Source organism: Sciurus carolinensis, chromosome 11 (assembly GCF_902686445.1).
Source record: "Sciurus carolinensis chromosome 11, mSciCar1.2, whole genome shotgun sequence".
NCBI classification, from domain to species: domain Eukaryota; kingdom Metazoa; phylum Chordata; class Mammalia; order Rodentia; family Sciuridae; genus Sciurus; species Sciurus carolinensis.
Genome location: NC_062223.1, coordinates 35219048 through 35243630, shown reverse-complemented (window position 1 = coordinate 35243630; position 24583 = coordinate 35219048). Strand labels below are relative to the sequence as shown.

The following is a 24583-nucleotide window of genomic DNA, read 5'->3' as shown; positions in this document are numbered from 1 at the left end:
CCCTCCCCTTTTTAATCCCCCCCCCTTCTTCTTTTGTACTGGGGACTAAACCTAGGCCCTTGCACACTGAGCTACATCCTCAGCCCTCTTGTAAAGCTTTATTTTGGAAAAAAAAAGAAATTCTGTTGTGCTATTGCACAGTAGGGTGACCATAGATAACTAGAATGTGCTGTATGTTTCAAAAAGCTAGAAGAAAGGATTTTGAAAATTTCATCATAAAAATGATAAATTGTTGAGGATGCATATGTATAGGCTACCTATAGCTATATATTCAACATGTGGATATAATGTGCAATTTAACATATAGGTGGATAGAGTATCTATGTGTGTAGATGTGTGCAACCAAATGATACATACAAATTAAGAAAGTGGTTGCCTTGGGGCTGGGGTTGTGGCTCAGTCATAGAACGCTTGCCTAGCATGTGTGAGGCACTGGTTTCCATTCTCAGCACTGCTTATAAATAAATGAGTAAAATAAAGGTCTATCAACATCTTAAAAATTTTTTTAAAAAGTGACTGCCTTAAGATGGGGAGACATTTTCACTGGGCAGTTAGTGGAGATTTCTGGGGCAATGACTTTATCTATCTGTCTGAGAGTTTCATTGTGTTGACTTTTTAATTATACATTTGATTATCTTTGCATTCTTTTTTTGGGGGGGGGTACTGGGTATTGAACTCAGGGGTACTTGACCACTGAGCCCCATCCCCAGCCCTATTTTGCATTTTTATTTAGAGACAAGTTCTCACTGAGTTGCTTAGCACCTTACCATGGCTGAGGTTAGTTTTGAACTCTCCATCCTCCTGTCTCAGCCTCCTGACTTACTAGGATTATAGGCGTGCATCACCACGTAGTTTAATATTGTGTTTTATATCATAATAAAGCCTCTTCAAATACAAAAATTAAAAACATAAAACAAAAACAAAGACAGGGTCTCACTAAGTTGTGGAGGCTGCCCTTGAACTTGTGATCCTCCTGCCTCAGCTTCTTGAATAGTTGGGATTAAATCCTTTTTTCTCAGAAATAAGCAAAACTAGCCAGGTGTGGTAGTGCACACCTGTAATCCCAGGGCTCAGGAGACTGAGGCAGGAAGATTGATTGCAAGTTTAAAGCCAGCCTCATTAACTTAGCAAGATCCTGTTTCAAATAAAAAGGGCTGGGGATGTGGCTCAGTGGTTAAGCACCCCTGGGTTCAATCCATGGTACAAAACAAAACAAACAAACAAACAATCAAAAAACAAACCCAAGAAAAACAAACAAAAAACACACAAAAGGAAACAATCTATTATTTCTAATGTCTATTTGTGATAAAAGTACATTTGGTGTAGGTTGTTATGTTGGGTGGTGAGTTTACAGTTTTTCATTACATTTTGCCTTATAACTAAAATGTATTTCATGAAATATTTGATATGCATCAAATATATTTACAAAGATAATAAAGGCAAGGTAGGAAGGAACTAGGCACAAGTAAAAGACAGCAAAGTAGTAGGACCGGGAGTGTTGTCCAGTGGTAGAGAGCTTGCCCAGCATGTGTGAGGCCCTGGATTTGATCCCCAGCACTGCCTAAATAAATAAAATAGGTAGAATTTTTAGGAAAAAAACATGGGTAAGGATAGCAAATTCTGAATCCATTGCTAAAATAAGCTCTCAGATGAAGAAAGACTCCTGAAATTCCCCTTTATTATTTACTTTATCTTTGTTTCCATAACCATCCTAAAGTTTTCATTTTTGTTTGGCAGTCTGATGTTGCTAAAGTATCACAGTTTACACCCCCTTCCACCTATTTTTAAACTGGTTTGTTTAACTATAGTGTTATTCCTTTTTTTTTTTTTTTTTTAAGAAAAGTGTTCTGGTAAGTTTGCTGGAATGATCATTAGATCTTCTGATGCTATACAGAAAACCAGTTAATGTGTCAAGATTCATATTTCAAGATTTGATATGTCAGGATATGTCAACTGATATGACAAGATTTCACTGTGGTATCTTTTTTTAGGGGAGGGGTTACCAGGAGTTGAACTAAGGGGCACTGGACCACTGAACGGCATCCCCAGTCCTATTTTTTAGAGATAGGGTCTCACTGAGTTGCTTAGTGCCTCACTTTTGCAGAGGCTGGCTTTGAACTTGTGATCCTCCTGCCTCAGCCTCCTGAGCCACAGATTACAGGCATGTGGCACTATGTGTGGCTCACTGTGGTATTTTTAATGATATATTTTTGAGTGGAGAAAAAAGTTGTGGATCATGATTGCAGTTTTTGCTTTAAAAAGGGATGTGTGTACATATGTTGTATATATCATATGGATTTATACCTACACAGGAAAGGAAATGGAAGAATACAATCCAAATTGCCAGACATGATGAGTAGGACTAGGAAATGAGATGGCATACTTTTCCATTTTATGTGGTTTTTCTGAGTCTTTGAAACTAAAAACTAAGGAAAATATTAAACTTGTCTTTTCAAATTCATTTTTCCCCAAAATTACTGATTTCAGTTTAATTTGAGAAATATATTTACAGAAAACTCCAAGAAATGTGAACCTAAGTTTTATTATTAAAAAAGGTGGTAGAATAGAAAGATGCTGGTATTTTTTTGCATGAGATGGCTCCACGCTAGAACCAGGCCTGCTGCCCTAAAGAGATCCTTATAAAGAAAGCTTAACTTAAGGAGCTGGTGTTCTAGTTGGAAAAATGGGGTTGTTCTTGCGACACCTGAATGGAATAATGTATGTGAGATCACTCCGAAAGTCATAATGCAACACTGAAGCACGATACATCCTAAGGTTGCTTTCGTATGCTAATATTTGTTAAAGAAGCTAAGTATTAACGTTTTTGAAAACTTGTAATTTCTAATGCTAAAGTTTCTGTTTCTTTTAAATTGATTCGTTCATCACAAACTTTTAATTTTTTTTCAACCCAGGTTTGGACGACTGAATTTAAAGGCGAGTTAAACTCAATATTTTGAACTACGTTTAATCGAAGATGAGGTAGAAGACAGAACTGTTAAAATATGTAAATTTCATTATACTGCCACACGAAGAATTCAACATGTCCCAAAGGATTAACCAAGATGGCATTCTTAAAAATTCGTAGCTTCTATGAAATTCCCTAATTACAGAATTTTCTTTCATTATATTGAACTATTCCTAATTTCATCTTGAAAATCTGGTCTGAAACTCAATTTACAGAAATACTGAAAATGAATTTCAAATTAAATGGGAATATCTGTCTACTAATATGATACAATATGGTTGTTTCACATTTTTCCATATTAAAGACTATTTTGAACTCTAAATCTTTTAAATAAATAATACTGAAATCCACTATGGTTGGGTCTGAGTATGTTATTTGTATAATGACTGAATATTTCTAGAGGTGATTCTATTCTCCCTTAGTCTTTTTCTTTTCTTTTCTTTTTTTTTTTTTTTTTTAATGTTGCCTTCTCTTAACTACTTCTGGAGACATGATTTCACAGCCACATGTCTTTGGTTCAAATCCCAGTTCTGCCACTTAATCTCTTATATTTCCGTAGGAAAGTTATTTAAGTGCTTTGAGTCCCTGTTCATTCACCTGTGAAATAGGGATCAGACTAGTACCCACCTCATTGAATACAATGTCTATCTGCCAATCACTGTTATATGCTTATGTAATATTTTCACTATTTCACAGATGCAGAAGTTGAATGTTTAGTAATTAAAATCTACACAGGATTATATAGCTAGGAAGAGGTGGAATCAGGATCTGATATATTCGACACTAAAGCCCAGAATTTAAAAATATTGCTTTCTCTTTGGAGAGTTAATAATGGTTCCTTAGGTTTGGTTAATTCTTGTCTGCATGTTTAATTTTAGGACAGAATACTTCTGAAAAGTAGTGGGCTATCATTATAGGGTCTTATATACATTAAAATTTTCAGTGACTCAAAATTGACTCAGAAACAAAGGATTGTTGTTCATTTCCCAAAGTGTATGAACTCCTGAACTCCAAAGGACTTCTCTGGCACATACTGCTTCACTTTGTAGAAGTCATTATTTTTTTCTTTTAGTAGATAAAACAATTAGTATTCTGAAAAGGAGTCTGAGGTGATCAGAATAAATGTGAACATTTTAAAGAAACATTATTCCTGTTAATTGCATGGGCAGTGTCTAGACTTGATTGAGAAAGAATGGATATCAAAAGAGATTGTTTCAATATTCAATATTCATTTTTGATAAAATAATATACTTAAAATGAATTTTAGAATCAATGGAAAGTCTTTCCACAATACACTCACTTCTTTCCTCTCCCCTTTCCCCCCCTACCCTTCCCTCTCCTCCTTTCCTCTTCAATTCTCTTTGCAGTACTGGGGATTAAATCCAGGGGAGCTCTACCACCAAGCTACCTTCCCAGTCTTTTTTATTTTGAGGCAGGGTCTTGCTAAATTGCCTAGGCTGAACTCATGATCATCCAACTTCCTGGGTTGATGGAGTTACAGGCATACCCTACCATGTCTGGCTGTTCTTATTTAAAAAAAAGTCCTACATCAACAATGTTTGTCTGCCAAGACAGGTTCAGAAAGACCAGTTAGGAGGCTACTGCCATATTCCAGGATAGGAATGCTTGTGATTTGGATTAGCAGTCAATGGCAGAGATAAGAAGTGATCATTCAAGGTATATTTTGAAGGTAGAGTGAATAAGATTTGCTGAAGAATTGAATATGGAAATCTAACAAGAAAATCAAGGTTGACCCCTAGATTTGGGAGTCTTTGAATGCAGATAATGACCTGCATTCAAATACATCTTTGAAAGGTGGTACCATTAAACAGAGATAGAAAGAACAGAACAGGCGAGTGTGTGTGTGTGTGTGTGTGTGTGTGCGCGCGCGCGCATGTGTGCATGCACATGTGCTTCAGTGATAAACATATTTTGAACATGTTAAGATGTTTGTTTACTATTTTAAAAATAAATTCTCTCTCTCTCTCTCACACACACACACACACACACACACACACACACACACATATATATATATATATTTTTTTTTTTTTTTCAGTGCTGGGGATCAAACCCAGATCCTCACACATGCTAGGTAAGTGCTCTACTACTAAGCTCTACCCGCATCACTGAGATGTTTATCTTACATCTGAGTAGAGATGCCAAGTAGGCATCTGGACCTCTAAGCAGACGAGTGTGGATAGAGACATTTGGAAGTCTTCAGTCATCTTACAACTGATATTGAGACCCCCAAGTAGGAGAATTGTCCAGAGAAGTAAAGAGAGCTGGAGTCTGAGCACAAGGGCACTGAATCATTTAGAGGCTAGATGAGGAAGGGCCAGCAAAGGACTCTGGGAAGGAGCAGCTAGTGAGGAAAAATGGGTCACCCACTGCTGAATGGTAGAATAGGAGAAGAACTAAATGATCATTGGCTCCCTATTGTATGCCCAGTACCTAACTCAGCGACTGGCACATGATTAAAGTACAATTAATACACGCTGAATGAATCCTTACTTCTACTTCTTTCTTCTTTACTTCTACTTTCTTTCTCAGACATTTGTTGGATTCCTTTAAGGTTTCAGGCACTGTTCTAGGTCCTATCGATTCATAGCACACAGCCTCTGAAACACAGATTCTGTGTGGACCACATACATGCATACATGAGACAAAACTATGTATTACTAGTTTGTAAAGCCTCTTTTTCCTTTCTTCTATCTTATCCTGGGGAAAATGGGACTGAATATCTTAAGGTACTGAGCTTAAGTATAGCTGGAATACATAAATTGGAGCTCTACTGCAGGCAAAGATCCGGAAGAGAGAGAAGCTGAGAGAGAGCGTGGTGGGACTTTAAAATGAAGAAGTAACCTCAACCAAAGGTATCAAACTCAAAAAATATATGTCAGTTTTATTCACATAACTGAATTCTAGTAGACAACCAACAGCTTGTGAAGAACACGTCAGCTTTATTATTGTACCTAATGAATCTGGTAAGTGTGGAGAAAGAGTCGGGGGAGTGGACAGGGAAGGATATGGCTCAGAGTTAATATTATAAAACTATCAAGTTAGCCTCAGGATAAATTGAATTGTTACCCTTAGAATTACTACCATTGAGTTCCTGCTTGCCAAAAACAAAACAACAACAAAAAATAAATTTGCATCAGCAGTCCTTACTGGTTAAGAATAAATTTTAGGTACCTTATGTGAGTCCAAATTCATGCCATAAAAGGGTACAGAAAGTCTTGAAGAGAGGAAGGGAGAATTATGGGTAAAGCACTTACACAACAGTCTTACACAATTTCTGAAACTCTGAGGTTTTTCTCTCTGGAACTTGGCTGAGGTAGGTCCACGTCTCTACTTGGACTGCACACTTTTGTGATCCTGTTAACTTACATTGTTTAACCTATGCTAGAAGAAAGGCATGAATGACTCTGGGCCGGCGGCAGCCAATAAATCTGTTTCCTGCTAATTCCTTGGGTGTCTAGATTCATCTGTCCTAGTCATTCCCCGAAACCCCATTCCCTGACCTGGCCCGGTGGCGGTACACCTGTAATCCCAGCGACTTGTGAGGCTGAGGCAGGAGGATCGCAAGTTCAAAGACAACTTCAGCAATTTAGCGAGGCCCTAAGCAACTTAGAGAGGACCTGTCTCAAAATTAAAAATAAAAAGGGTTGGGGATGTGGCGACCCTATACTAAAAAAAGAAAGAAAGAAACTGCACTCCCTCACCCCACAAAAACGGAAGTGGGGGGGTAAAGAAAATTCTCTCGCCTTGCAAGTACAAGGCCCTGGGTTCGATCCCCAGAACCGCGGGGGGGGGGGGGGGGGAAGAAAGAAAGAAAATTCTCTATAAGACCCAGTTAGAAGGTAGATTTCCTTTCCAAAATTAATTGCTCTGCAAGCTGTATTCCTACGGTCATTTTTTCATTTATCTTACGGCTCTTCAGTCGTTGTGAATTAGAGTTACTTGACTGCAGCAAGTCAAACTCAAGTCATTGAACTCAAGTCGTTGGGAACTGCCAGTTGTTTAATACACAGAGAGGGTGGGAGGCCAAGCATTTAGAAGAACCAGAAGACGTGAGTATAACCAGAGCTAATGGTGCGGTGGGGAAAGGCACAGAAACAGGCGCCGCAAGTCTTTATCCGGAAAGATTATGGAAACAGTGACCACACACTAACAAAGATACAGAAGTGTTTAATACACAGGTGAAAATAAAACCATGGCTCCCCGCCCACTTCCTACTACAAACTTCCCATTCGCTGGTCGCTTCTGTGATCCGAAGTTCATCTTCAAGCCAGAGCTAAAACAGGCTGGATCTGACTGGCCAATCAGAGCTCCAGGACCATCGCAGCCAATGAGAGACCAGGGCGCTTTGGTGGGGTGAGACACGCGGCTTGGGAGCCGAATCCTGTACGTCTTGATGAGGCGTTTGGGCGGGACTGATATTTGATTGCCAGGTGAACGATCCACAGTCTTAGAACGGCAACGCCGCACGGTACGTGTAGGCGGGGGTATGGGCGGGGCAACAAACCTGTAATTAGCCAATAGGTGACTCACTACTAGCAGAAGGAAAGGTAAGTCACCAATGGCAGCACGAATATGGCGCCGTGGGCGGGGTTTAGGCTCAAAGGGTTCTACGAACGGCGCGTGAGTGTCGTCCTTAGAGGCACTGCAGGCACCTCCTTCTGACTTCATTCATTCATTTTTTTTTTTTTTAATTCCATTCACGGAGGTAGAGAGGCCTGCTCGAAAGCCATGGAGAGCGCTCTCCCCGCTGCCTGCTTCCTGTATTGGGTGGGCGTAGGCACCGTGGCCTACCTGTCCCTGCGCATCTCGTACTCGCTCTATACCGCCCTTCGGGTCTGGGGTGTGGGGAACGAGGCGGGGGTCGGCCCGGCGCTCGGTGAATGGGCAGGTGAGTCGGATGCAGCGCCGCGCCCTCCCTCCTGCCCCGGCTCGCGGCTCGGCGGGGCCCGCACTGGCCGGGACCGGTGCTCGGCCTTCCCCTCCCCAGCTTCCTCGCCCTCCTCCGGCCCCTGGGTCCCGCGCACCCGCCCTACCTGCCTTAGCCATCTTGTGGCTTGCTCGGACTTCGTGTAGACTTTAAAAATACTCAGTACGTTGCAGGCTGAACTCAGGGAATCCGAAGTGCTGCTCGGTGGGTGCAGAAATCTGCCGTAACGCTGGGCTGGTGTCTTTGAAGCCGTTCCGGGTGCGTGGCGGCCGACGCTCGGCTTCCTACCCGCCTTGATCCGCTCCTGCTGAGGGTTTGAAAAGAAGTTTTTGAAAACAGACCCTGTGCTTGGGTTGAAAAGCATTCAGGTGGCTTGTGAGGGGTGAGGATGGGGCAGGGGGTGTAGGAACCCTGAATTTCAGCAGTCTTTCGGATCTGTGGAACCTTGCTTCCAGTTACTTGAGATTTCGTGTAATTTACGAAGCCCCCTTCCAAAAAGAAAAAGAAAAAAGAAATCCTGGCTACACTTTTCAGGCGCCCCAATGAGTAGCAGAAACTTAATTGCGTTCACAAAACAATCGCTCTTCGTGTTGCAATCAGAAATACTGCAGAAGGTCGTTTGTGGGGAAAAGCACCCCCACGAAGTGAGCTACACCCTCTTTAACAGCAGTTGGAACAAATGGAGGACAAAGGTCAGATTGGAGATTCGGGAAAATTTCTTGATGTTTTGTCCTCGCTATCTCCCACCACCCCTTTTCCCGCCCTCCTTTTTTTTTTTTTTTTCTTTGTTTTCCCTCTGTTTTGGCTTTCTAAAAACAACAAAAAACCCAAGCGTTTGCTTATGACATTTGTGGTTATTCTTTGATGTGATTATTTGTTTTGATGTTTTACAACAGTATTCACTTCTAATTTGATTGAACTTTGATGTGGTTAGGGATTGCTTGCAGACTGAGCTTAAATAAGATACACGAATAATGTTACTCCATGTTATTTACTTTGTTCATTCAAAAACATTTAAATAATTTATTGGGAAAGACATAGTAAATTAACCTTTTGGGACAACAGGGTAAACATTAGGAGAAAACATACTCAAGTAGAAATGGTTGTGTGAGATCTTTCCCTGATGTAAGCAGCTGTTGACATTGTAATCTTTTGATAGTCTAAAATAAGATTCTCAACTGTATTGTAATCAAATTATAATTTCACAATTGACTCACCCAATTTCTTAGTTGTCAGTTTGGAAAAACTTGTTTGTGGACTTTGTCAGCAGTTACACAAGACACTAGTGTAATGGGAAATCAATTATCAAGATAAAAATTTGTAATTTGCAATCAAAGACTAGTGTTAATAACTTTTAAACTATTTAAAATTGACCATAGTAATAACTCAAATGGTAGGTCCAAGTCATATATATGTAATACCTTAGTAAAAGTCAAGTAATGAAACATTGTCATTTTGTTGAAAACATTTGACTCCAGGGGAAGGATAGTTGATAAATTAGGAAAGGGTTTATATAGGATTTAGAACTAGAACATGGGGCAGCAGAGAAAATCATGGTATCATTATCAAAATGAAATGTTTGAGTTCAGTTTATCCCAGATTATTGGAGAATCTTAAATTTTAAGTTTTTAAACAGAAGACATGATCAAATCGGGCATTTACAGCATTATTTATATGTGACCTGGATCTACAAATAAAATAAAACCAAAAAAACCCTACTTCTTAGTCTCTTCAAACTTGGGGAATCTTTCAAAAACAAAGGAAATTAAGGTCAGCAGTATTTTAAACAGGTTCTTTGTATCAGTTGGAGGGATGAACTGAAATGATTTAAAAAACTAGCAGAGGTGACACTTGAGTAATTAGCATCTAATTACCTAAAAATAGGTAATTTGTCTAACCAAAATTATGATTTTACAATTTTTATATGTAAATAGTACTAATAAGTTGTTTCCTTTACAAAACTGAGAGTTTGTTTATTCCTGTGCAATCTATGCATAAATACTGGTGGGAGATAGTATTAGGGAGGCATTGCTTAATTGTTCTACTGATACTCATTTAGTATTTTCCTCTCTATAACTGATTGAATATTTCAGATATTCAATAGTAATGTGTGTTGAATTGATAGTATATTTTTATTCTTGTTATTCTTAAGTCTCTTCATGTGAGTAAATTTGATTTTTCCTCAGATTTTAGGATCTGAGGGTCAGGAACTATGGGTTCTCAATTTTTCTTGTTTCCCATAGTAGCTGGCACATTGTTTAGATATGATCTCTTCTAAACTTAAACTTGGAAAACCCCTGAATTATGAGTATGCTTTGCAATCAGTGAAAATATTCCAAGCACAGATTCTTTTTTTTTTTTAATTTTTTTTTTATTTGTTAATGAACACAATACCTTTATTTTATTTATTTTTATGTGGTGCTGAGGATTGAGCCCAGTGCCTCACATGTGCAAGGCAAGCGCTCTACCACTGACCTACAACTCCCGTCCAAGGCCAAGATTCTTTAGTTAACTTTTTAAGATCATACACTCTTTACTCTTCAGCCCCCACTCCCCTCCCTCAGCTCCTCATCAAGAGTTCAGTCGTCATCTCTTTCCTAGTTCTCTTCAGTCATGTTCCAAGTGAATCACCTTGCTCCCACTGGGCTTCTAGTAGGTAGGTTTAGCCAATTTAGGACTCTTGCCTGGCCTTGTTGTACAGGTACTGTATTTCTTGGGAGAACAAAGAGAGCCCATGAGAGTGGAGCTTCAGTAGTTTGAAGGTCAGTGTAACAAGTAAACAAAAGATTGCCAATGAAGGTGGTCAGTTTGTACTAAGTAAAGGAGAGAACTGTCATTACTGTAGAGCAGCAAAGAATGTAATCTGTAGAATTTGATCTGAGCATAGATAAAACTTGGCATTTTGTACAGTTTCTATCACTGGAGTTCATTTAAAATGAATACTGTTGAAATAGAGATGATAGACGCTAAGGCAAGGTAAACATACTTCCAAAGTCAAGATATTTGATAACTAAACATGAGATAGCACTCTGAATGCCTGCTTTTAGTTTTGAATGGAGAGGGTATTGCTCCAGGTAGCAAAGAAAAAAGGATCCACTCATTTATTAGTGAGTTAGATTTTTTTAAAAATAGCTTTATTGAGATACTATTCATGTACTATACATTTTAACCATCTAAAGTGTACAATTCAAGGTTTTATGTTCACAGGGTTGTACAACCAAATCCAGTTTCAGAACATTTTCATCCTCCTATGTATTATGCTCGTTAACTCTCACTGACTAACCCTTACCCACTCTAACCCTAGGCAGCCACCAGTCCACTTTGTTTATGATTTGCGTTTTCTGGACATTACATACGAATGGAATAATTCAATATGCATTTTTTTGTGTGACTTGCTTTTTTCATTTTGCATAATATTTTAAAGGTGCATCCATGTTAGAGCATGGAATCATTTTTATTGCTCAGTAATATTCTGTTCTGTGGAATGAGGTTAGATTTCACATAGGACCTTCACCTCTGCATTTTGCCCTCTGTATATCTACATTAGCAAATCCTCAAGGTGTTGCAACTTTGGATGCTGTTGGAACTCATCTGGATCTATAATATTCCAAGGGGGCTTCTAATTCAGTGGCTACTGAGCACTTATAAAGGGCATGTTGTGCTGGGATTCTCTGAAAAGCCATTCACAACTGCTTAATTGAGCTCCAAGCAACGAAGGATTGCCAAGATCACTAGTATGATCACACATTCTGTTTGCACATTGGATATGTACATAGGATTTCCCTTAAATGGTTGAAGACTGCTGAAGAAATCAGAATTTATTGTCAGGGCCTTTCTTTGGGAAATGTATCACATAATTTGAAGAACTAGATATGAAATGTTAATTTTTAAAATTGGCAAACCCAGAGGAATATTAATAACCATCATTTGTTGAATACTTGAAGTGTGCCAGGCACTTGACAGAGAGGTATTGTCTTGATTCTCTCTTCAAGCTTTACTCTATTTCCCCATTGGATAAGTAGGAAATGAATGCTTCTTTAAATCATTTCCCTGGTCTATGGTTTCATAGCTGGAGAATTGCAGATAGGAGTTTTTAGTTATCCATTCTGCAAGATCCCCATGCTGTGTTGGTAGTAATTGGCCTACAGACTGGATGAGTACTTTGTAGTAGATTTATTTCCTAAGAACTTTATTACAAACTTATTGATTAAAGGCATATTTTAAAATTTGCAAATGCTTGTTATTTCTGGAAGTGTTGTAAAATAGTTGGTTCATTTTAGAATCATGTAGCTGGTGATTTTCTTCAGATTTGTAATCATGAATCTTGTGGTGTGAGAAATCACTGAGGGGCTTAGTAAAGCAAATAGTCATCAGAATGACTGGACTTTGAATGTTGTTTTCTGTTTATGATGCCAGTGTTCTCCAGTGAATTCAGTGATTCCCTGGAGGTCCAGCTTGGTAAATATAGCATGCTCCCTGTTGACATTCAGAAAGTCCTAGTATCAGGGAGTAGATATCTGTTCTTAATGGTGAGCTGATGTTGATCCTAGTACCTATTATAGGGACCATGCTTTTCAAAAGATCAGGGCAGGTGAAATCATAAAAGTTCTTGAGTACTTGTTCATTCTGCATTTCAGCTCTCAAAAGGGAAGGGAGTCTGTGTGCCTAAATAGGTCAAGTTCTCCAGATTGGAGTTAGCAGGTCAACCTTAAAGTGCTCGTGCCAGAGGCTATGAAAGAGGAGTGGACCAGCTGGCAAGCAGACCTCAAGCACACTTGGATGCTCTTTGGAGGAAAAAGTTGAGGGACATTTCCCTGAATTAGGTTCAGTCCTGTACTGTGTGATTTAGAATCTCTTCTCCCCTCACTCTCACAGGCCCCTGCCCTGCCTTTTCTGTTTTCCTTCCTTTTTGTACAATACTAACTTTTCTATTTAGAAATCAAAACTTGAACCTTGGAGACCCAAAGCTAGACTTGAATGTCAGTTCTTGCATTATTAGCAGGTTTTATAGGATTGTTGTAAAGGGTAAATGAAAACACTTATTCTGTGTAAATAATGTGACTGTGCCTGGCACAAATTGTGTAATATTAATATTATTTGCCTTGGTAGCCTCATGAGCTGATTGCTAGGATGAAGCTTTATAAGAAAAAGGAAGGTGACTGGTCTTCAGAAAATTGAGATTACTGTTGCCACTGCATCTGAGAGTGTTGGGTTTCAGAACTGATTTTTGTTTTGAATGATTGAGTTTAATTTATTTATTTCAGTTTCAGAAAACAAATTGTCCAGATTTTAGATAATGAAATTTATAAGTTCAGAATACATGGTAAATGGATTTGAATAGATCAACTGTGATATCATTAGATGCTATTTATAGATAAGGGTAAATTAAAAGATTTTTAAAAAATAGTGGATCTTTTATTTCATTTCTATCCTTGTGATCCTTAGCAAAAAATCAAAATACATGCAGTTCATGCAGTTCATATGCATTGAGATTAAGGATGAGGAAGCAGGGCAAGCAAACCTTCACTGGGTTTTGGGGAAACTGATATTGCACTTTTCATTTACCCATCTCTCAACTAAAAATACTGTGGAGTAGGAAGGTCTGAAGAAATGACAAACAGTAATCAGATACACACGTTGTGGAAAGAAGATGCACTTGGTTTTGCGAGAGTCTATAAAGGGAGGACTTAGAGCTGCCCTTGGGAAACAGTTACTAAGCTGATACCTAAAGGGAACATTCTTTTTTTTGCGGGGGTGGGGGGTGGGGTATTGAACTCAGGGACACTTGACCACTGAGCCACATCCCCAGCACTCTTGTTTTTTATTTAGAGACAGGGTCTCACTGAGTTGCTTAGTACCTCACTTTTGCTGAGTCTGGCTTTGAACTTGAGATCCTCTGGCCTCAGCCTCCCAAGCTGTTGGGATTACAGGTGTGTGCCACCGCACCCTGCAAAGGGAACGTCAGGAAATAGTATGGCCCTCGTGAAAGATGCCTGAGTGGAGTCTGGAAAGGGGGGCATGATGTGATGCTCCATGGGACTGGAGAGGAAGCAAGGAGTCAACAAGCAGGGCCCTTTCTTCTCCATCCTAAGAATAAAGGGAAGCTGTAGAGGGATTTAAGCCAAAGAATAACGTTGTTGAGTTTGTAATTGTGAATAGAATTTTACCATTTCTCAAAGGGAAGAATCGAATCACCGTGGAATGGGAAGTTCTTTTGCCAGGGAATGAGTGATGGGGTTGTTGAATGCTGGAACTGAGTTACAGCTTTCCCAAGGTAACTAAGCCTGCCTCAAATCCCTGTCAGAGGAATGTTTTGTTTGATTTGTTGATTTTTGTCTAGCAAGGCAAGGCATTTGCCCTAACTCTGTCAATTCCAGGGAGACTGTCTACTTTCTAAAAGTTTACTTTACCACCTTCAGGTGAAACTATTTCGTTTTAAATAACCTCGTCAGGGCTGGAACTGTAGCTCAGCGGTAGAGTGCTTGCCTTTACTTGTGAGGCACTGGGTTTGATTCTCAGCACCACATAAAAATAAATAAATAAAATCAAGTTATGTCCATCTACAACTAAAAATTTTTTTTTAAGAATTTAAAGCATTAAAAAAGATAAATAACCTAGTTATAGGAGGAAGGGAGGCAAGGCTAGACTGTTTAAGAATTTGAACTGTTAGTATTTCACAAGGGTTTTCCGTTAGCAATTGGTATAGCTGACAACATGAGCTTTGGGAGTGGGTAGGCCCAGGCAAGCTTTGCTGCTCACTAAGCTCTTTGGCCTTGGGCAAAGATGGTTAACCTCTGAGCTTAACTTCCTTCATCTTTTAAATGGCAGTGATATTTTTCAGGATTATTGGGATTTTTATGAAATGAGATGCAGATGAGGTTCTAATGTAGTCCTTTGCACATTTTTATGGATACCAACATGTTTAAGAACATCTTTTATTTGTACAGCGTACTCTTATTTGACAAAAAGGAATTGTTGCAACCAAGCAATGATTGTAGTTCATTCAACTTACTATGGAAAAGCTAAAGTTAGGAACAGATCAATTAGGGGATAATTAATGTGCCTACAGAAGAATTATTTGGTGACAAGATTTACTATCAGTTCATTTATATGTGACTCCCCCTTAGTAAATCTTAGATAGGGTAGACTTAGAATAATTTGGTTAGGTCCAGTTTTCAGTTACATTTGAGAAAACCTTTTAGTCGTGTTTGAGTCTTTTCCATGTGTAGTCTGTTAGGAAATCCCCTTGAGTCCACTTTCAGAATAACCAGAGTCCAGTCATTTCTAAGCCATCAAGAGCTCTTGCCCTAATAACAACAATAGCCTCCTGTCTCTCTGCATCCACCTTTGCTCCCCTATGGATGATTCTCATACAGTAGCCAGAGTGATCTTTATAAAAACTCTGGTTAGATCATGTGATCCTCTGCCCAGATCTCTCCAGTGGCTTCTCATCCTGCTTGGATTAAAAACTGAAATCCATCCTGTGATATTAAGCAAGGCTTTAAACCTTTACCTCCTTTTACCTCTGACTTCATCTCCACCCCCTTTGATGCTCTTACTCCTGCCCTTCTAGCCACACTGACCTCTGACCTCTCATTGTTTGTTTCTTTTTTTTTTTTTTTTGGTACCAGGGATTGGACCCAGAGGCGCTTAACCTCTGAGCCACATCCCTAGCCCCTTTTTACATTTTATTTAGAGACAGAGTCTTGCTGAGTTGCTTAGGGCCTCACTAGGTTGCTGAGGCTGGCTTTGAACTTGGCAGTCCTCCTACCTCAGCCTCCCGAGCCTCTGGGATTACAGTTGTGTGCCACCACATCCGTCTTCATTGTTTTTTGAACAGACTTGGTATTGCCATCTTGTGTCTTTTGCCCCCCATTCTGCAGATAGCCACACAGCTGACTCCTACCTCATTCAAGTCTTAGCTCAAATATTACCTTACCAAATGGAACCTACCCTTTTACCTTTAAAGTGACAGTCCTCCCACACCATCACCCTGATCTCTTATCCTGCTCTACTTTTCCTTTTTGTCAGCACCTGTCCTGATCTCCCGTCCTATATATTTTGCTCATTTATGATGTTTCTCGTTTTGAGAAGTAAGCACCTGAAGGCAAGGGTTGTCTGTTTTGTTCATTTTTGAATCTCATGCACATAGGACAGTGCCTGCACACAGTTTGACACATATTTGTTGAATAAATGAAAATATCAAATTATTCAGTACTTTTTTTTTTTTTTTTTGTATCGGGGACTGAACTCAGGTGCACTCAACCACTGAGCCACATCCCCAGTCCTATTTTGTATTTTATTCAGGGACAGGGTCTCACTGAGTTACTTAGCACCTTGCTTTTGCTGAGGCTGGCTTTGAACTCCTGATCCTCCTGCCTCAATCTCCTGCCCCTCTGGGAGTTACTCAGTATTTTTGAGATTAAGAGCTAACGTATTTTTGTGGGTTATCTTCTCTTTCTACATTCCCTTAAGTTATTAAATAGTGACAGATCTAAGAATGTTGGTATTTTTAAAATGAAATTATTTAGTCTGAAAACAAAATACAGACTATAACCTCAGGTAAAAGTTGTCCTAGTATAGACTCTGGAGCTGAACTACCTGCTTTTGAATCCTGACTTTGACAGTTACATGCTCTGTCACCTTCACTTCTGTGTGTCTCAGTTTCCTCATCTGTAAAATCAGGATAATATTAGGTTGACAGTGCTGATTTAATGGGTGTAAAATACTTAGAACAACATCCGATATAATAAATGCTGTAGAAATGTTGGCTGATATTGTTATATGTTATCACTTTTGTCTGCAGATGATTCTTATATTTGTCTATGTCTTCTCTTTTTTAGATTTTTTTCTTGAATTTTTAATGACTTGCTGTGTTTTCCCCTTTGGATAGTGATGAAAGACTTAATCCTAGCATATTTAAAGTTCAACCTCTGTCCAACTTGTTGGAGACTTTCTTATTTTTGCTAATTATATCACCACTTTGCTAATCACCCAGGTCTTTATCAGAGATGTCTAATTCAGGCACCTGAGGCAGGTAAAGGAAATGAGAGAAGTGGCCAGAGGAAGTGCATGTGGGGACATGTCTGGCTGATCAGGGGTGGGCTACTCTGTGCAACCACTACTCAGTGTGCCCCTCAGCACTGTTGGCAGAGGCCTTGACGGTTTCCCACAAGAAACCCAGATCTAGATTTCCATGTGGAGAGTTTCTTAATTTCTTAATTTTTTAAGGTTCATGCAGACTTCTCACATTTTTTATGTGTGTCAAACATATTATGTCAGAGGGCCAAATTCAGCAAGTGGCCAGTTTGCTTCTTGAATTCCTAGAATCATGCTTTCTTTCCGACATCTGGACAGGAAATTACCAAGTCATGCTGAATCCACCGTCGCAGACTCTTGGATCTACGCGCCCTAATACAGCGCCTACTTACCAATCTTGTATGCCCTCTGTATAACTTTAATCTTGCAAAAATATCTCCAGTAGATTGATTACCTGTTAAACTTTACACCAGCAACTTTGGAAGTTTCATGATGTCTTTGCAAACATCAAGCTCCTTGGTGCATTTTGAACCTGCTCTTGTGTCGTCTTCTGTTGAATTCTCTGTGTGTATTCTTCCTTGGGTGAGTAGCTATGACCCAGACTCTCCCACCACCTCCTGAAAAGGAAACCGTAGTAGGTTTCCCTGGCTATTGGAGTCCATTATACTACCTGAAGTGCCTTTCTCCTATTCTACTTTCTTCCTCACTGTTTCATTCTCTGAGATTTTATCTTTATAGAGTGCAGAGTATGAATCTTTTCCTTGGGGACTACCAGATAGAAGTCGTTATGCACTTTTGGAGCTCTGATAGTGACTGTTCTTTTTGTGTTTTTTCTTATTGTTTCTTTTTTTTTTTTTCCCTCCTCTCATTTGTCACCTTGGTTGTGAGGTACATGGTACATGAGAGCACACATTTGTTTTAAACTGTAAGTCCCTTGATAATGTAGTACTGGCATGTTTTCATTGTAAGTGGGTGTTTTTCTTTGTTATTTTGAAAAATAATTTATACACCTATTTTCTTTTCTTTTTTCTTTTTTCCCCTGTGGTACTGGGCCTTGAACCCAGGGGCATTGTACGACTGACCTACATTACTAGCACTTTTTATTTTGAGACAGGATCTCACTCAGTTGCCTCAGTTTCCCAAGTAGCTGGGATGACAAGGGTGTTCTACTGAGCCCAGCTTCCCCTTTGTTTTAAATTTCCCACCTGAAAAGAGACTGAAACAAAACTAAGACTGAGTAGTCAAAGATTGGTTACAGAGTTATGGTAGCAGGCTATGATAATAGTTTTGAAAGTGTGAAATGCAGTAAGATCAAAAATTTTTCTTGAGTGACGTTGAGGTAACAAACTAACCTTTCTTCATCTGTGGTTTTAGGAAACTGTTATAGAGAACTGAATACTCTGCTGACTTAACAAAACTTAAATATTAATACATTTTGGTTATATATTATTTGTCTCTAGATCTTCTTTACAAAATTGTTGCAAATAGATTTTTTAGTAAGAAAAATTTTCCAATTAAAATTCCTATAAAACCTTGCTAAATGGGAAGGCTGAGATAAATTAGTGAAAAATTCAGTTCTAAGTAATGTAGGTCAAAATGTAGCTTTTTATTTTGAAGACCTGATGAAATAAACCCAAACCTTCAGACTTTTAAAAATTATTGGAGACATATAGGCACATTCCCTGGAGAATCTTTTGATTGTAACATGAAATGGTGAGTATATAGAGCCAATAAATGCATAACAGTTAAACATAGAACACTGAATATATAGTTTATTGGCTTCATGGAAAGAAACGAATGATACAGTTAGTTTGACAGTCTTTACAGAAGTGCAGTCAGCCATGTTGGGAGCAACTTGAGAGAATGGAAGAGTCGTCAGGAGGCAGGAGAGAACAATGATAGAATAATTGAACTGGAAGAATTATTAACAACATCATTAGTTGAACTACAAGGAAAACATGAGCAGAAAGAAGTGACAGCTTGCTCACAGTCATGCTTTTTAGACAATGACCTGCCCGGTAAGACACTTTAGTGGTGAAGGGCAGGAAATGGTGGCTACATCTATGGTAGATTGAACATTGGGAGTAATGAGCAGCGGGCTCAGGCAGCAGGGTAGTGAAGAGAGTAGTCAGGGAGGAAGTAGAGGTGATTTATGGTACCTGTTGAACTTTCTCAGTCTGAGATGCTCCAAAATCCAAAAGTCTTTGAACCTATGGTACATGGTACTCAAAAGGTTCAGATTTTGGAGCATTTCAGATTTCAGGTTTGAGGTTTAAGGATGCTCAGCTGGTAAAGCCTATGCAAATATTCTGAAATCTAAAAAAACTCCAAAATCTGAAACCCTTCTGATCTGAAGTATTTGGGATGCCCAACCTGTACCAATGAGAATGCTGGCCAAACTATACTTCATCACAATACCTGCAACTGGTATGAGGAAATATACGGCCAGTGGTGTATAAGAGCCTGAAACTGTAAAGAAATGCGTACATCTGAAGTCCTGAGGCCACCATTATGCCACAAGCTCTTGGTACACCCTATCTAGACATTAGGAAAGGGGAACTTGTTTATTTTATGAAGCAATCTGAGCTAAGTTGTTTGCTCCAATATCTCTTACCCACAATCTCAATCCAAATCACTGATGACGTTGACACTGGTTTGCCAAAGAAATATATTGTTTTAGTGTATGCTTCTCAAGTTGGTCAGGAAAGAGTTCAGTATCTTTTAGAAATTTAAATAACCAGTTTTAAAGTTCCACTAATATTTCTACTATGTATAAAACTCATTCTCCAGATTGATTTTTCTCTAATAACTGACATTAACTGCACACAGTCAAGCTAGCTTCCAGTAGAAATATTACCAGACTTGTTTAATGACAGCCGAAACTCCAGTCCTGTCACATAAACAGTGCTAATGCCATAAACAACCTTCCCTAATCTTGCACTTTCAGCCGATATATTGCTTATCTGTTGTTCCAATTCCTATCATTGCTGTCATGTGAAAGGAGGTGATAATGTGTAGATAATGTGAAGAAAAAACAAAACAATACCACATCAGGCTGGACAACATTCACACATTCTGAATTAAAGGAGGCTGAATCTATGAAATGTTGACATCTTAAATGATGACATCTTAATTTACAAAGTCCTTTCCAAGTGTCTTTAAAGGATGTCCACAGCAACCCTGTGAGGCAACTTGAGGTGGTTTTGTTATTTCCATGTAATATACCAGGATGGGGGCAGATACGGTGGTGGGTTGAAGGGTTACACAGCTAGTAAATGGCAGAAGAAATCGAATCTAGGTTTTCTGACTTCAGGCTCCATGTTATTTGCAATTTGCTGCCAGAGTTCATGAGTAAGGGTGATTTTAAGGCAATTTGGAATACCTGCACAAGAGCTCACAAGTTACAGTGTTCTCAAATGTTGCTTGAATGTGAAAGTCTGTTTATGTCATGGCAATAGCCAAAGTCATGCTGTTGGTAAAGAGTCAGTCAGGTGTACCTGTTAAAAATAGATTGTAGGACTTCACTACAGACCTACTGAAACAAAATCTCCAAGAAAAGAATGTGGGAAAATGTATTTTTAACAAGATAATTCTTAAGATACCGTGCAATTTGGGAAACACTGTACTGTGGTCAAGCTAACTCTAGAAGAAGGAGGGAGATTATCCATGCAGACTTTTTAGCCAAATATCTGTTTTTTAAAAAAAAATATTTTTAGTTGTCGATGGACACAATACCTTTATTTATTTATTTATTTATTTTTTATGTGGTGCTGAGGCTTGAACCCAGTGCCTCACACATTCGAGGAAAGTGCTCCACCACTGGGCTACAACCCCAGCCCCTAAATATCTATTCTTGATACCAGGTTGGGTTAATAATATTGTTAAAACTTATAGTGATTTCTGTACTTACCATTTTCTCATAATTATTATAGTTAAATAGGGATATAATTTTAGACTAATTCTGCATTCACGTGTTTGAAATAGATTTAAAAAGAAAAACCTGGAACTTCAGTATGTTTCTATGCAATGAGAGCCACAGGCAGCACATCCAGTATTTCCTGGTTTTTATCAGTTGAGGGCCTAGGACTCAATAAAACTGGTTTTGGGTAAATGCAAAATGACAAAAGTTTTTGTCTATTTGCTCTTTTGGGGTGCCAGGGATTGAACCCAGGGGCGCTTAACCTGAGCCATATCCCCAGCCCTATTTTTTGTTTTGAGGCAGGGTCTCACCAAGTTGCTTAGGGCTTCCCTAAGTTGCTTTGAACTTGAAATTCTCTTGCCTCTGCCTCCTTAGCTGCTGGGATTTCAGGCATGTGCCACTGTGCCTGGCTAGAAGTGTTATTTGCTTTTGGTTTAAGTAGGTTCATAGAAGCATAGCCGAAGGCTTTGGAAACTTAACCATAAAGAGTTGTGATTTTTTTTTTTGGGGGGGGTGTGCTATTTCTTAGTTTATTTTTATTACATTGAGAGAAAAGAAAGTTTTAAGTCTGTTTTCTTTCCTTATCAGTGCAGTTTCAAAAATTATCTTTATTGTGATTATCATAATGATTTTTTGATAACAATTCTTTTGGTAATGATCCTTAAGGAGACAATAGACTGGAGAGAATAATTAGTTCTTTTTTTCTTTTTTTTGAGTCGTACAAATGGTGAGTTAAGAAGGAAAATGGGCTTAAATTCAGCCAAAAGAAATTTAGACTTTAGTTGGCCATCTGGATGACTTTTGTAGTGATTAAGCAGAGGAATTGGGTCATTCATTCAGCACATAAATATCCATTGTGTGCTGATTATGTGCCAGACCCAATGAATATAATGTGAGCAAGAAATCCAGGGCCTCCATTGGTCTAGCAGAGAACACAGAATTATTACATAAGAAACTCCAAGAAATGTAAAAGGAGCCAGTTCTGTGGCTGCTAACCTACTTGAGGAGCTTCCAGATTTTTTGGAAGATGGGGGTGGGATGGGGTGAGGTGGGGGGGATTAACATTTAATCCGAGGTATTGAAGAAGAGAGGAGTAGAAAGAAGGAGATGATGTTCACAGAGGTAATAAGATGATGTTTATTAAAAAATGTAACATGGATCACATCTTTTCTAAGTATCTGAATTAACTCATTTAACCAATAAGGTAGGTCCTGCTAATATTCCTGTTTTACTGAAAGAAAATGAAAATATCAACAGGTTGAACAATTCGCCCAAAGCCACATGGCTCCTAAGTGGAGAAACATTTGAGATTTAAACAAATCTGTTTCTTGAATGTCCTTTCTTAGCCACTAAACTAAACTGCATCGACAAATTAGACATGGGCAGGTGAAGAGGGTTGGGCACAGGGGAGTATTTTAGACAGAAAGAACACCTTGGGTGAAAACTCTGAAACAGGAGAAACTGGACACTGCTGGATCTGAAAGTTCTAGGACAGAGGCAAGAGATAAGATAAGGGAAATACAGACAGGACCTTATAGGACCTGGAGGTCATACGAGGGGTTTGTTTGTCCTAAGGACAGTGAAGTCTTGGATAGACTTTAAACTGCAGAATATTGTGATCAAATTTTTATTTTGGATGATTTAGTTTGGTATTTTGGAGAACCCATGTGGAGGGAGCATCCTTGGGGGTGAGGAAATCACCAGGAAACTGGTGGAGGTAAACCAGGTATGGTGGGGGTCCGGGGGTGGCTTAGGTAAAGAGAACCAGGGCAAGGACTGAAAGAGGGAACCAGCTGAGAGGTAGGAGGCGGAGGTCATGGGCTCTTATAAATTTTTGGTTTTGGGGATAAGAAAGACAGCAAAGTCAGAAGGACTGTGAAGTGTTGGGGCTCTAAGCACTGACAAAATACAAAGGAAAGGAGCAGGCTTTGGGAAGAAAATAATGAGGTTGATTTCTGGCAGTTTCTGTGTGGATATCATGCAATTTTATAATGGACGAGCACCAAACTGAGCCAAGTGTGTTAAGTTCCATACCTCAGTCCTTTGGTTCAACCATCATTTATAATTGACCTAAATTATATGCTGTAGTTTATAGTCTTTTTAGTGAAGTTTGGCGCCTCAACATGTAATATTTTAGGAAAGAGCATTATTTTTAAACACTTTGGGTGTATCCCATGTAGCACTCTGTGCTATTATTTGGTAAATCAATTTACTGTTTCTTTTTAGACAGGAAATATAGTGCAATGTGCACTAGATTATCACAAGACTGGAGTCCTTGTCCCACTTATTAAAGCTGTGGAATCTTTGATCAACCATTCTATTCTTTTCATCTGTCAGATTTGTCTAAAAATCCTCACCTTGTCTGTCTTAAGAGAAATCTTTGGAAGCAGTGTAGAAAGTACAAAACATCATGCACATACAAGGTTTTGGCCTTTCCCCCACTTCCATTTTTAATTAGAAACCTAGAAATAGAATTACCCCATGATATGATCAAATTGTGTGAGGTTCAGATTGCTTCAAATTTATTTTGGGATCATCTGCAACTTTGTTGTGATCAACACCTGATTCTCGCTTTTTTTTTTCTTTTTCTTTTAATGAACACAATACCTTTATTTTATTTATTTTTATGTGCTGCTAAGGATTGAACCCAGTGCTTCACACGTGCTAGGTAAGTACTCCACCACTGAGCCACAACCCCAGGCCACTGATTCTCTTTTTGACGTGATTATCTAATACATATCAATTTTAGAATATAACTAAAACAGATTTTTTCTTATAACTGGCAACAGATTTTTCCCTACAACTGTGTTTCTGAACCAGAAGTTAAACTAATTTAACCACAGTGTTAAAGAAGTATCTTAAACTTCAACTTACAAATTAAAAATTAATTTTTAAATTAATAAATTTTAATTTTAATTTTATTTTCTTATGGTACTGGGGATTGAACCTTAGAACCTCATACATACTAGGCAAGCACTGTACCACTGAGCTATACTCAAGCCCTCAACTTTATTTTTAGCATATGTAAAAGGTATGGTAATGGGTTAAGTATATAGTTAAATTATTGCTAGTGCAGTGTCATTTTAACTATGATATAATTGGAAGATTTTCATAGCTTGACACAACTGTCCCATTATTATATTAGAAGCATTAGAAGAGATGATTATAAGTTCCCGTCATTTCTCACTCAATACCCCACTGTTCCCATGGCAGGCTAAATGAGCGTTCATGTTCTCTAAAGGTTTTTATTCTCATCTTTACTTAAGGTAGATTCTTACAAATTATGACATGGTGACATAATAGGACCTTTCTGGTACCTAAAGCAAAAGTATCTTGTTTGACCTGAGGAAGTATCTTCCAGTATGTACTTTGTAGGGTTTTTTTTTTTAATATAGCAAATATTAGGACTCTATAGTAACATTTTTATCCCCTAATGACATTTGCTTCAAAATAGATTCTTTGAAAATTGTGAATTGGGCCGGGGCTGTGGCTCAGTGGTAGAGCACTTGCCTAGCATGCGTGAGGCACTGGGTTGGATTCTCAGCACCACATAGAAATAAATGAAAAAAATAAAGGTCTATCAACATCTTAAAAAAAATCGTGAATTACTTATTTTATTTTACAAATTATATGTTAATATTTCTGCAGATGGAAACATTTGCTTTTCTCCTTTTGTGCTCCTTTTTTAGTTTGGGTTTTCCCAGAAACA

At 38.7% G+C, this 24583-nt stretch overlaps 1 protein-coding gene across 1 annotated transcript in view; it reads left to right on the top strand.

Moving 5' to 3' along the window:
• Nucleotides 1–7619: 7619 nt before the first annotated feature.
• Nucleotides 7620–24583, top strand: part of Hsd17b12 (hydroxysteroid 17-beta dehydrogenase 12) — a 147849-nt gene continuing 130885 nt past the window's right edge. The window contains exon 1 of the mRNA XM_047516626.1: nucleotides 7620–7877. Coding sequence (XP_047372582.1) covers nucleotides 7718–7877 — 160 coding nt within the window. The 5' untranslated portion in view covers nucleotides 7620–7717. The remainder of the gene's footprint in view (nucleotides 7878–24583) is intronic.